At 37.3% G+C, this 13,647-nt stretch overlaps 1 protein-coding gene across 6 annotated transcripts in view; it reads right to left on the bottom strand.

The window, feature by feature from the left end:
• The window catches only part of BNC2 (basonuclin 2), a 417,406-nt gene that overhangs the window by 278,619 nt on the left and 125,140 nt on the right, over positions 1 to 13,647 (bottom strand). For 2 of the 6 annotated variants that reach the window (XM_037495038.2, XM_054688700.1), the window contains exons 1-2: positions 10,007 to 10,126; positions 9,451 to 9,651 (exon numbers count right to left, since the gene is read on the bottom strand). The exons of 1 other annotated variant lie outside the window; for it this stretch is intronic. In XM_037495038.2, coding sequence (XP_037350935.1) covers positions 9,451 to 9,651; positions 10,007 to 10,102 — 297 coding nt within the window. In that variant the 5' untranslated portion in view covers positions 10,103 to 10,126. Of the gene's footprint in view, positions 1 to 9,450; positions 9,652 to 10,006; positions 10,127 to 13,647 lie in introns of those variants that run through there. 3 more of the 6 variants (XM_037495039.2, XM_054688702.1, XM_054688701.1) reach the window with 2 other exon arrangements.

Below are 13,647 nucleotides of genomic sequence, written 5' to 3'. Positions count from 1 at the left end.
CACATCTCACCTGTATGAAGCCAGGATTGTGGCTTCCAGGCTGGCTACTGAAACAAGCTCTGCCAGATGTTGGACATCTAACTCTTTTTATCCCTTCCTCCTTAATTTATGATAGATATCAAAAATAAAGTAAAAATGAAAAAATTCTTTTCCACAATGAACTCTATTCAATCGATAATAGGATTGGTAATGTTTTAAGGTTTTTCAGTGCCATGGTTACTTTCCGAAATTGTCTAAGAGAATATGAAAAAAATCTTGGCTGAGCTGGGAAATGACGAGACATTTGAAGTTTAATTCAGAATCTCATCTTGATATCTCTACCTCACTTTAATTCTAACTTTCTTTAAAAGAGCTATAGCTTTTCACTGGTTGAAAATGACAATTCATAAAATAAAAACCAATCAAGTTATTTCCCAATGAATGAGTTCAACTGAACTTCATCCAAAAGCTATATTCAGGGGGTACAAAATGGTTACAAAGTATAAGGAATTTTTAAAATAAGATTCTTAAAATAGGGAGTTCTTTTTAGGGTGTGTCATCCACATACATATTACATTTGAGGAAACCTTAACAGATCCTCACCAAACCTAGAAATAAATCGCTTAATTCCCATAACCAACCAACAGACAGGTGTCTACTTTCTGCATGTCTATTTGCAACATATAAATGTATCCCCATGTCATAATATGGGAATTTAGTATTTTCCATAATAAGACAGTATGCACTTTCCAAAGTGCTCTGCTTTTGGTTCTTTCTATACTAATATTCACACCTAAAAAAGAAAGAACAAAAGAAAAGCAACATTACATAAAGCAGCAGATAACCTAGCTGACTCCTGACTTACGTTCTGACATGAGGTCAAGAAAGAGAATGTTTTCAGGTATTCTCAATCAAGGGACACTTTCCTGAATGGCAGAGGGGGCACCATAGAGGACAGCTTTCTTTACCTATGTCTAATTAGATGCCCCAAATAGCCACCTAATGGTTTAAGACAATGAAATCTTACTTAAATTTTAATGGCAATTTTAAAAGTTATTAAAATCCTGCTAATGGAAGATCTCACTTTTTAGTATTAGTTTTGTTACTATGTTAAGCCATCTGCAAGTGGTCATTATTTTGCTTGTAAAATATTCATTACTCCAAAAATTTTCTTTTGAAAACTCCAGTTCAGGCACTCTGATCAAATATAAGTCCTCAAGAAATGTCCAGAGAACAAACAGTCACTAAAAAGACACCTTAATAAAGTTGAAAAATTCATGACAGTCACACAAAAGCACAGCAGGTACAAAACTAGAAGCTAGTTCTTTCCCATATAGATATTTTTTACTCTTGTCATTTCTAACAACGACTCTGCCATGTAAGACAAAGAGTTAAAATTCATTAAATACACTGTGTTATGTATACCGGTATATTTTAAACTTCAACTTCAAGTCATCCATTCCATTTTTAAATGTTTCCATTAACTCTCAGTAACTGTTGTTTATCTCAGTCACACCTTCAACCTATTGAAAGAAAACATTGTTTTCCTCCTTCCAAGAAAATGCTCTCTTATATAAAAGCAATTCTAATTACAAAATGATAAATCCAAGAATTAGTTCTTTAAATTGAAAAGCAAATTCTCTTTTCAGCTAAGTACTTTTTTACACAGGCTAAGGATCAAATTGAGCTGCTGCCTTTCAGCGCTTCTGCATGATAAGCCTGAGCCTCTGGATACATGTTTTTATCATGTCCTTACTTAAAGAACCCTTACATAGCAAAACTCAGGACAGTCCTCCTGTCAGCACTCACAGAGAGGACCACGTCTGAGCTGAATGAAGGTGGCACCTCTTCTCATACCTCTGCTGTAATGATATATTGGCCCAAAGGTGCCTTAATCAATTACTGTTACATATCAATTCCTTTCTATTAGGGCAGAAGAGACAGTGAAAGAAATTCGGGAAAAGAGAGAGAGGAGGTGAAAGGAGAATAAAGGAAGAAAAAACTTACATCTGTGAGAACAGAAACAAGAAGAAAGAACAGACTAGCCATGCATTTAAGTCATTAAACAAATTGCTGCCAACCAAACAGAATTAAGACTTAAATAAACCCCTCCTCAACAACACACACTCTAAAGACAGTAGCAAAATAATACTGCGGTCCAAAAATACTGAATAAATAAGATGTCAGATATGCTCAAGAGAATCAGTGTTTCAATGAGTAAGTTCCTACTGTTCAAGATTATTTTCATTTTCTTAACAGAGAGAAATGAAAAACTGATGGGTTTAATTAAAGAAAAACAGAAGGATATTATTTTGTTGTTAAAGGATCAATTCTTTCTTTAATTGGAATGATGATTAATAAGCTGAGAATTTTATTTCTAAGCTAGCCAGTTTGAGTAATATGTTGTTTTTCCACAATTACTCCCATTGAGGAAGGCTTTGTGAATGAAGAAATGATACATTGCTTCCTCTCTCCTCCTGATCCTGTGTGGCATGAATTGCTAAGCAGAATGTCTGAACAGAACCAGAGTGCACAATGTCCTCACCCAAATGAACTCCAGTCATAAATTTTTCACCTTAGGGTTTGAATGTACACTATGAAATTTGCTAGGCTTCCTACAGGGAATGCACAAATTAAGAAAGAATCAATACTTTTATTTTTCCTATTTTCTAAACTTACTTTAAAACCTGGAGAGAAAAAAAGCAGCATAGGTCATGATCAGTAAGATGTTGGATGTCATCGCCCCTGGTATCATTCTCGGCTTGTCATCTTCACATATTAAAACTTCTCAGAAGTTGAGTTGCTCAGAATATTTTTTTCATCTCATTTTTCCCTGCCTGTTTACTAGTTTACCTTATGGGAACAATTCCCTCCTTTACACAATGTTTTGCTTGTATATGGCCCTTATTTCTGAATTACACTTCTTTTTCTTTATTTCTCCAAAGTCATCAAAGTTCCTTGAAAGGGTCTCTGACTTCCCTTCCCACCACCTCTCTCCTGGTTAATGCAAATGAGTATAATCAAGCAAAATGTGGAAGCCAGCTGCTTTTCAGAAATAAAAATGGCATCAACTTTGGCAGACGGGTGAGATCGCTCATTGCCTACAGTCCCCAAAATCTCTGATCAACGCCTAGAGAAGGGTAGTTATGTAGCTGCAAAAACATACCACCAAAGGTATGAGAGGATTTTCACATCGTGAAGAAATCATTCTGCACACAAAACAAAACAGGTTCCAAACCTCACATGAAAGGAAATCTTGGAACCACTATATCCCAAGTTCTTTGAATAATAACTTATGGGGAGGTCCAGAAAAATTCTCTCTCACTCTGTTCTCCCGACTACCACAAAGTTCTCTGACAATACTCTGGAAAAAAGGAGTTAATGCCTACCTAGATCAATGCAAACACTATGATTGAAATGATGACCACAGCTTAAAGTAAATTACAGTTTGTTCGTTCATTTCTTTTAAGATATAGATAGACAGACAGACACATATACATTTATTTTCTAATCAAGAGTCACAAGTTCAGAAAATACCTCTTTGGCTGTACAGAGTAATTTAACTTCTCATGTTTATAAGGGAGATCCTCTCAAAAGCTTGTAGCTTGATAAAGCAGATGGCCAACGTAACTTTCTTTCAGTGAGTGCGTGTAATACACATAAGGTGAGAAGGGAGCAGCACTAGAATTTTTGTTTTTCATTGAAATGGATGACGCCAGCTTGCTATCTGTAACGGTCTGTTCCTTTGGAATCAGCTCCCTGTGTCACAACGACCTGGCAAACTTGAATGTTTCACTATCACTGGAGTCCTTGCAATCCGGCTTTGGCTGTGACCCATTCACTTCTGCCTGGTCTTCTCAGAGATGCCTTACTCAGCATCTAATTAGTTAGGGAGGATTTGCCGCGGCTCTTAACCCTGACACAAGAGTAGGAGGATGTGCTGCTGTGGTAGCCCAAATCTGTCCTGTCACTACATTAATCAGATTTCCATAAAGCCATGCATGAATAATTGGATTTATCAGGGAATGTTAAGATACACTCATAAATATAATTATAAAGAATACCTACAATTATAGATAAGATATCTGTACCTTTAAGGGATTTATTTTTCAACTGTGGTTACTTGACTCACCTTAACCAAAAAAAAGCTTTACAGATGATACAAACACACAGTAACAATTTGCAGATGAAAGAAATATAAAAGGAATAATTTCAAAAAGACCACCTACTATGTTCAAATTTATTTAAGACATCTTATTAAAAATAAACTTGAAATTTGCATATAGGTTTTAACATAATGCATACACATCTGAGAATATATTCATGGTATGCTTTATTTGCATTAATGTGTATATAATACCATGTATGTCACCTAACACTTTCCTACTGCATTACAAATTAGGGTCTGCACGCTACACACAGACTTACAAAGTACAGGCCAACACACAACACCTGCCTCCATGCTAAAACTTGGATTTAAACAATTACCCAAATATTCTATGTTAGTGTTACGTTATCAGAATAGATGTCAAGAATTATATTTGAATATATGTCTATACTTAACACCTCAAAATAAAACACTCAAATTAGAAAGGGGAACTAAATTGGAGGTAACAGCCTAGTAATTCAACAGGCTGAAATTATATGCTTACTATTATAAACAATTTTTTAGCATTAAGACCATAAGTTTGGTCAATTTAATCATCTTTTGGTAAAACATGATTACCAAATCACACTAACTATAAGAAGGGGAGTAAAAAGGGAGGAGAGAAAAGTGCAGAAACCTAGGAATAGATGATGCCAGGCTATGAAAGTCATTTTCAAAGACCATTAACTATCAACTGCTTTACTCAGGGCTCTGATTAAATAAAAATATACATCCTGTGTTAGAGGGATGTCTACATGAGTAGGATAGAATTTAGAACAAAAATGTACTGCACAAGCTATAAAGAATGAAACCACAATATACAAGCAGGCATCTGACTTAAACTGTATATGTGCTTTTAAACTGATAGTGAATAAACATTCAAATTATTTGGGTGGAGAAAAGAAGTCAGACAAAACCATCATTTCCATTTTAAAATAGAGATTCCACAAACTAAAACTGTATTTGCCTATATGAATAGAAAGATCTAAAAGACTACTGGGAGAAAAATTCATATCGAGCAAGCTTTTAAATGGATTCCAGCAATGTTATTCTATGTTTCTTACAATATATTTTATTTATCATCATTTCTATGAAATGTGCTAGATTTTATATTAGTAAGAAAGTTTGCTTTACTCTGTCATATCTCTGGTGAGCAGATGCTCGGGTATTAATGTAAATAGTTGATTTAATTTTTAGCTTTCTTGGTTTGCCCCTCACCTATCTAGGAAATGATTTCTCTGGTGATAACTAACACATCATGCTAATGAGAGAATCTAATGCACAATAGAAAAATGTCACTACTAATAATATTTGCATGAAGTTAAATAAAGCAACTGTAAGAGAATGTCAGACAGTTGTTCTTTAATAAGACACAGTTTCACAATGAAATTATGTTGTTAATTTTGTTACATCATTGGGTGAATCCTAAATTACTACATAATGATGCACAGAATCATTTATAATTCTAACTTAGTATTTCACTCATGTCTGAAGAGACCTTATTAAGGGATCTGCATTTTATTTGAAACAGGTTAAATATACCTCACCAATAATAAAAGGTAAATGTCTCTAGTAATGGGTAAAACGTGTGCTATAGTCATTTACCTGTTCCGTTTTCACTTCTGAAAAGATCTCAAAATATATTAGACTCCTGCATCCCTTGGGGACAGCTTAAAAAGAATTTCATTTAAAATTCTCTCAAATGTACAAAATATTTACAAAAATGGGAAGAGGGGAATCACCTTTTAAAAACTGATTTAAAAAAAAACTTCCCAAAAGCAGGCCATATTTTCTGGTTTTTCAAAAGTACTTCATGAGGTTGAAATGGATAAAAAAATCTTCCGGACTCCAGGAGATTAACAGAAGATGAGCAAAGGGTTTCTGGTCATTCTCGACCTGCCACTGATCAAAGTGACCCAAACAAGAATTCCCTTCTCAAAAGTCAAGAGTCATGCCCTTTAAGGTTACCAAACATTTGTCTATGTGGGGGGAAACTATGCCTTCTGAAAAAAATAAGTCATACTTGAATATGGAAGAAAATGAAAATAGGTAGAACAATGTGCTGAAATTGTCCTATCTGGAACTTTAGGGGAAGATACTTAATTCTAACAAACTTAAATTGGCTTTGGATTGTGATGTCTTTTTAGCAGTACTAGAAAGACTAAAGGATTTACATGTAAGCAGATACAACTTTGCTCATACAAAAGACAGAGCTTTCTATATGCCTACTTCCTAATGTATCTATATATGACATAAACTTAGAATATAAATTTCAGAATTGATGAGCAATTTTCCGCAGCAAGTTTTGCAGTAGTTAAATAATACTGGTGGTGAATTCTCTAAAACTCAGTTTTGAAAACTACTAGTCAATCTCTTCTAATATTTAAATAAATGATCAGGTAACTCTTTTAGCTTATCATTACAGAAAACTTTGAAGAAATGTACCCAATAGATTCATTTCATAAGCTAAACTAATTTTTTCTTAGAAATTAGCAATATACAGATTTCTACATACTTCATAAAAATGGACAAACTTATCTAGAGTAAGATAAAAGCTAGTTTAAATGTGGAAATTGAAATGTAGTAGTTCTTGAAACTGTTGTCTTCAAGAGATATCAAGAAAAGTCTTCAAGAAAAGTCTCATGAACCACAACATATACACACATACACTGTGAAAATCAGCATTGCCGATGAACTATAGGTAAGGAAAATAAACATATTAAAAATGTATAGCACATATATTTTTAAATTTACACAGTTTGAATGAGTTTACACAATATTTATACAAATTAAAATGTCATTCTAAGGAAGAAAAAAGAAACATGTAAACCTATACCTTCTTTTACATGCTTTATAAAAATGCATAAGAGGTAACATTTAGTAACCAAGATAGAAAAAAAAGAAGGGAAAGGATAGAGTTGCTAACTGCATCAAAACCAAAAAAAAAAATAAAAATAAAGAAAACATAAGAAATATAGTTTAAATCACAAGATTTTTTAAAAAATGTAATTGTGCTTTTCTCCTTTCTTTTACTACACCATTTAGTAAATAATATAATTGATATATAGCCTCTTATAGCATCTATCATGCGTAAGTTACTTTCCTCTATTTCTACTCTCTCCACTTATTCACTGAGGCTCACTATGATACACAGCTATACAGGTACACACAAAACAGATCTTTATATTCCCCCAGAGTCAAACAGCTGGATCAAAGGCATCATAAGAGCTCAGTTGTACAAGTCTCTCTCTGAGTGATTTCAAATTATTTTCCTAATTCTGATCCATCGTTTATATAATTTACTTTTGTTTTTTAGAGAAAATAAAGTTTTCTAAGACTTAGTGTGCTTAGATTCCAATCTACTTGAAATGGGTTAGTGCCAAAGAAGCAATCTAACACCATCTATGTGGTTCAATAGCCATTTATCAATTGATCATTATCTCTATCTGGCTTTATTAACTCTTTTCTAGCTAGAGGGAGACCTAAACCAATCTTCCCTACACACACACAGACACGCACACACACGCACACACACACACTCTACTAACTCAAAGAAAACCCTGAAGGTGACATCTAATTTTTTAAAGTACAGTACAAGTTATTTGGTCCTGAGTTCAGAGAAAACACACCCTGTGTTCCAACCATGAAGAGAGTCACCCAGGCAGAGATGTACCTCAGAAACGTCTCTCTCAAATCACTCTGCAATAACAAGGAATATCTCTGGGAGGAAATGAACTTTTTAACTTGCAAGAATGGGAAACAGCACAGAAAAGAGTTGCTTATTGGGTTTATGTTGATTGCGCTTAAATCCCAGCTTACTGTATCAGCAGTAATCAGGGTCCCTCTACAGGATATGTCAAAATACACCTTATTCAAATGCATTTATCCTATCTAGAAACTCTGTGATAAAACTGTTCGCTAACTAAACGCTACCAAACCCTGGCTCTGTGCACTCCATCTTTTGCAGAAGGATTTCTGAACTTGTGGCAGTGCATAACCTGGCGAATTTTCTCTCTTTCGTTAACAATACTTCTGAAAAAAAAATCTACCTCAATAAAGTAAAACTCATGAACTTTTATAAGCAAAACAGTTTTTTTCCCCCAAAAAAGCAGTTGCGATTTTTTTGAGTAAGTGGGGAAATATCAAATTCTAAATAACTGCCATCTGCTTAAAATCAAGTGCATTTGTCAGTCATACTTTGGCGCTGTGTGGATAATAGTATCCTAAACTCCTGCTTTGTGTGGGTTTGGTGTAGGCTTTTGGAGAGCAAGACGTGACTAGGAGGGAGGCACCAGGGAACTTCCCTCCCTCGCTTGAGCACCGTCCAAGATGAAAGTTTCTGGGTTGTTTCCCTTCGCTTCCTCTCACCCTCGCTCCCCCTCGGAGCCGCAGAGCCAGCAATTGTGCAAGAGGAGCCGGGCGCAGGGCGCAGGGCGCAGGGCGCGTATCACCGAGCGCATGGTACGAGCCACCGGCTCGGGTGATTAATTATCAGTTGCCGCTGGCCTGGCGCTAACACGTCGGCGTTCCCGGCCCCGCAAGCGCGCCCAGCCGCCTGCGCCACAGCCCGGACCGAGGAGCGGCTTTGGGGAGGACCCGAGGCTGCGCCCGAGCGTGAGTGCGCCGGCCCGCGGGCGGGCGATCGGGCGGGCGGGCGAGTGAGCGGGAGCCGGTGGCACCGGCGGGGAGCGCGGGGGAGCGCCGAGGCAGGCGGGCGGCCGGCGCGGAGGAGCGGGGACCCGGACCGGCACATGCTCCTGCGACCCTCGGCACATCCTCCTGCAACCCTCGGCACATCCTCCTGCGCCCCTCGTGCGCGCCCGCAGCGATTCCTGCACAGCCTCGTCTCCGCGGGTCGGGAGTCGAGCTGCATCCGGCCCCATGCAGTCCGCCGGGCTGCTGAGGGGGCCCCCACATTTTTATGACTGGCTGAAGAACCTACTCCGAGCTAGCAGACACTTTGATGAAGTGATTAATATAGACAGAAAGATCCATCTGTTGGGTGGTGGCTTTAAAAAAAAAAAAATTGTCTAACAGAAAACAAAGAAATAAATGAAGTGTCTCCGTGACCCAGGCAGGACTGTGAAACTTTGCAAGAAACGCCTTTGCTTTCTTTTACTTCAGTATCCTTTTCCCTTTTTCTTTTAAGGAGCCCTTAGGGAAACCGTGAAGTAACCCTGCACATTCCACTCACACAGTTATGACAAAACAGAGCCTAACTATGAAGTGATCAATTTTTTTTTAAATATCTAGGAAAATACCAGAAACAAAAGTGCACATAGCAATTCAAGATTTCTTTTTAAAAAAAAATTAAAGTAACTTACCTGTTGGGACATTCTGAATAAGAGGTTAGTATCAGCGTTTTGCCATGTCCCCATGAACCCTGGTTCAGCCGTAGTCGTTCTGGTTCCGAACTGCATGGAGTTGTCAGTACAGGAGTCTCTTAAAGTCAAGTCTCTTGCCCTCTTTGGCTCTCTGTCTCTCAGTGTCTCTCTTTCTCTCACATCCACTTCTGCCTCTTCTGACTGAAAAGTGAAGGTGGATTTTTTGAGCCTCTTGGCAGCCAGTAGCAGGAGTGTAGTGTAGTTAAGAAGCTAGCTGAACTGTGCATTTCATTTGGGAAGGGGAAGATTTGGGGGAGGGAGGGGGTCAGAGCTTCCTTCGCACCTTCTGCACAGATACTCCTATCATTTATGCATAGATTGTGACTCCCTGAGCTTGCCTTTGCTCGGTTTAACAGCTGCCTGTCAGGTGTGCAGGCAGCACTGGAGACCCAACCATCAGCTTCAAACTCTCAGCCACTGCATGTCATTGGATAGCAGAGCTAAGAGTCAACTGCACTGTTGCACTGTCAGGCACCAAATGACACCCTGCACTCACCCCTCTCCAGACACACAGATAGATGCACACTGTGCACACTCCAAGCAGCACCATGATCACGGACGGTACACCGGGCAAGGAGGAGCTGGGACCCATCCCAGGGAATTTTTCCCAACAATGCTTTTGGATATAACATGCAATTACTGACATCAGTCTTTGCTTTAACATTTTTAAACTGCTATGCTTAAACATTTTTTTTCTAAGTACACTAGAAGAAATATATTCAGCTGTAAAAGAATATAAAGTTGGCTCAGTTGTTGTCTAAATGTTAGCTCCTAACAGTCAATAATATGTACTGTGCTATTTATAACAACATATAAACTCCTAGGGAAAATAATATAGAGAGAGACCTGACCTTACATGCTAAAAAGTAAATAAACCTGGCAGTTAACATAGAAAGATGCACAATAAACATTTCAGGATAAATACATATGTAATGCCCAGTTCCTCAGGTCATTAATTACTAAATTAGATGTTAAGTAATAAGAAACTGAAGGGCAAGAGGAAAAAAAAAGTGTACCTTTTCTTAAAGCTCAAAAGTAGAAAAAATTCCTTTGTTAAAGTTCCTCGATGAAGCATCTACAATATCCTTTCAAATCATAAAAAAGATAAAGATGAAGAAAAAATGCCTGTCCCATTTCAGGCAAAAAGTAATGAATACAAATACTCCATTTTTCATTCAAGATCTCTATGGAAAATCCTATAACATTTTCCTGCCTGCTGAAATATAACCTTGATAGCATGTTGTATTTTTAATTAAACCAGTTTTAAAACAAAACATCTATTTATTAGATAGTCTTTATCTACCTTATTGATGGAAAAACAAAACTGAACAAAATGCACTGTATATAAACAGTAACTTCAAAATGGAAAGCTAAATTCATGTCATCTCATAAAAGTAGTCAGCGGGAAAAAGCCATCCTTCCTAAACTTAAAATATAAGGAACATTAATCTTCAACCACCTACAAATATTGAGGACAAATGTACCACTCTCCTTGCTCCTTCTTAACTCAAGAATAACAATAAACCTTACTCTCTGAAACAACAAAAGAAACAGAAAAGAGCTTCAATGGCAGCTCTGTGTCATTAGTGGACAATGAGAAAAGATGAGAAAACGTACACTATGTTGACACAAATGTGCCTTCCTTTCTAGAACCGACATCTCCTGAAAGCTTTTCTGTTAAACTTCCCTCCGGTTCACCACCATTAAGCACAAAAAAGTCTCAAAAGCAGCAAATTCAATATCTGAGAAGAAACAAACAAGAACCCAAAGAACTGTTGCCTTAAAATATATTAAGTCCACCTGTGGTCAATAAAAATATTCTTGAGGGGGGAGGGCAGGAAAAGCCCCTATGAGTCAATTGTCAACAGTGACTGTACCTTTACAGCTAGCTATTACCCACTTAAACTCCCTCTAAAATTTGCTAGCCTCTTGATTTCTGAAGTGGCACTCAGTGCCTCAGTCAAGCTGCCTGCTCAGCTCCTGACCTTCCCACTAATGGCTGTTATTTGTGGGAGGCTTAAGGACACTGTCAATAGCAAGCTTCCTCCGCTCCTCTCAGGCTTGGTTGTATCGCTTTGCCTGCGTGTTCTCTCTCGCCTCTTGCTCTCCTGCTCTCCCCCTATGTACTCTCTCCCTCCTGCCTTCCTCTCTCCTTCACTCCCTCTTCCTCTTCTTCAAGCAACCCCCCTTCTTTCTTTCATTCTTACAATCCTCTTCTTTCCCAGGTATCTTCCTCCCATCCCAACACACACACACACACACACACACACACACACACACACACATCCAACACAAAAATCAACTGGCATGCAGCAGCAAGCACCTGCAGTAATAGACTCTTTTATTAAAACTGTTATTCTGCAAGACTTGAAATTCCCTGTGGACCGGGCCATGTCAAAGCCGATATAATTAACTAGAGGCTCAGCAACGGATCAATTACCAGACAAGCAAGTGATAGTGAAATCAATGAAAGATCATCAGCCACATTATCAGTGTTGCAACTCATTAGGGCAAAACTGAGAAATGTGCTCAAAGCGAGCCCAAGCAAGGTGGCATTACAAAACAAAGGGCTAATTTGGAGACCCTGCTGTGAACAATCTGTAACAGAATTAGCCTTTTTTCCCCCTAAACTGCACAGCTCCGTAACTAAATGTGACAGACTGAGAGAAGCAGTTTATTAAGACACCAACCCCAAGTTTATTTAGTTCATAAACTCTCTCCTAGAAAATCAATACAGTCTGTACAGGGTTATTAGGCTGACTAGCTAATACATCCAAATCTGGTCTGCCCGGCAAGCAGTCTTCTGACAAAATGCTACCTAGCATAGGCAAACTGAGCTTTTTCAGATATCAAGGTCTGAGGTTGCCCTAGATGAAACAGGTCTGCAACGTAACTAGTATCTGCATGTTACTGCCAAGGCACAAGCCTCAGAAGCACCAGGATATCTTCCTAAGGTTTAGAACATTTTTTTTCTCACTAAATCTAGCATATGAGACTGCACCTGCTAAATGAATTTGATCAAACAAAAATTTTAACTAGTTTGAAAGACTAGTTAGCAAACAGCAAAAGCTTTATTACAATAAGATTAAAAAAACCCAAAGACTTAACAATAAATGAGTTAACCAAAAAAAACCCTCAAGGATGTAAACATGTGCTTTGCAGATCGTTAAGTTTTGAACATTCATTTTAAATCGTTTTGGAAATACAAATTTGATTCCTCTAGTAATTCCCAAAATGCATGACTTGAACTTGCCACTCACTTCCACATAAAAACATAGCATAATATGTACAGTTCTTGATCCTGTGATAATTTTCTGTTTAACATGCAGGACACCTATGTAATTTTAAGGATGCATACACAAAAAATGTACCTGCAAGAGACAGAGATACCTTTGAGTCTGTCCACTGGCTATATATTCTGCAGGTTATGTGACAATTATCAAGAATCATATTTTAAACTTTTTCAAAACTAGAAGTGGAGGCAGGAATCACTTCCACAATAATTGCTTTTTTGTTGTTTGATTCAGTGTATTTCAGGTTAAAGAATCACAAATACAACAGTCCATGTGTTGGCTTTCCCACATTAACTGATAGTGAAAGATGGATCATGGAAATTAAGAAGTATACCAAGTAGCTCTAAATGGTACCCAAGTTATTAAAGACATTATGGGAATGTGAATACCTCCATCTCACCACAACACATAGCAGAAATACACTTACACAAAGAAAAAAACTCAAATGCAGTTTATGATGTTAGAAGAGATTGTATAACAAGGAGAAAAGAAAGACAACAGCTTTTGGAAATGAATCTCATGTTTATAATGCCTTAACCTTTAAAATATTCCAAGGACTCCCACTGGCCCCTAACATGACTTCTGTGTACTGATGCTGAGATACTAAATCATAAACCTCAAAAAAATTATTTTCACAGAATTTAATAAAATCCCATTTATAGTCTGCTGTAAATAAACATTTTCCAGCTAACTTTTGAGCTGGTACATTTAAGCATTTCATAGCTTGTGATTTTAAGTAATCTATAAAAAAGTTAAATATATATATTCTGAACCTACTTTAGAATGCCAATGTTTTAGACAGTAATTAAAAGTTGTAATTATAGAAAAAAAAATTTAAACCTTT

The sequence above is a fragment of the Talpa occidentalis genome, unplaced genomic scaffold, assembly GCF_014898055.3.
Source record: "Talpa occidentalis isolate TD23 unplaced genomic scaffold, MPIMG_talOcc4v2.1 talOcc4.7, whole genome shotgun sequence".
In the NCBI taxonomy this organism is placed as follows: Eukaryota; Metazoa; Chordata; class Mammalia; order Eulipotyphla; family Talpidae; genus Talpa; species Talpa occidentalis.
This window is presented reverse-complemented; position numbering and strand designations above follow the sequence as displayed.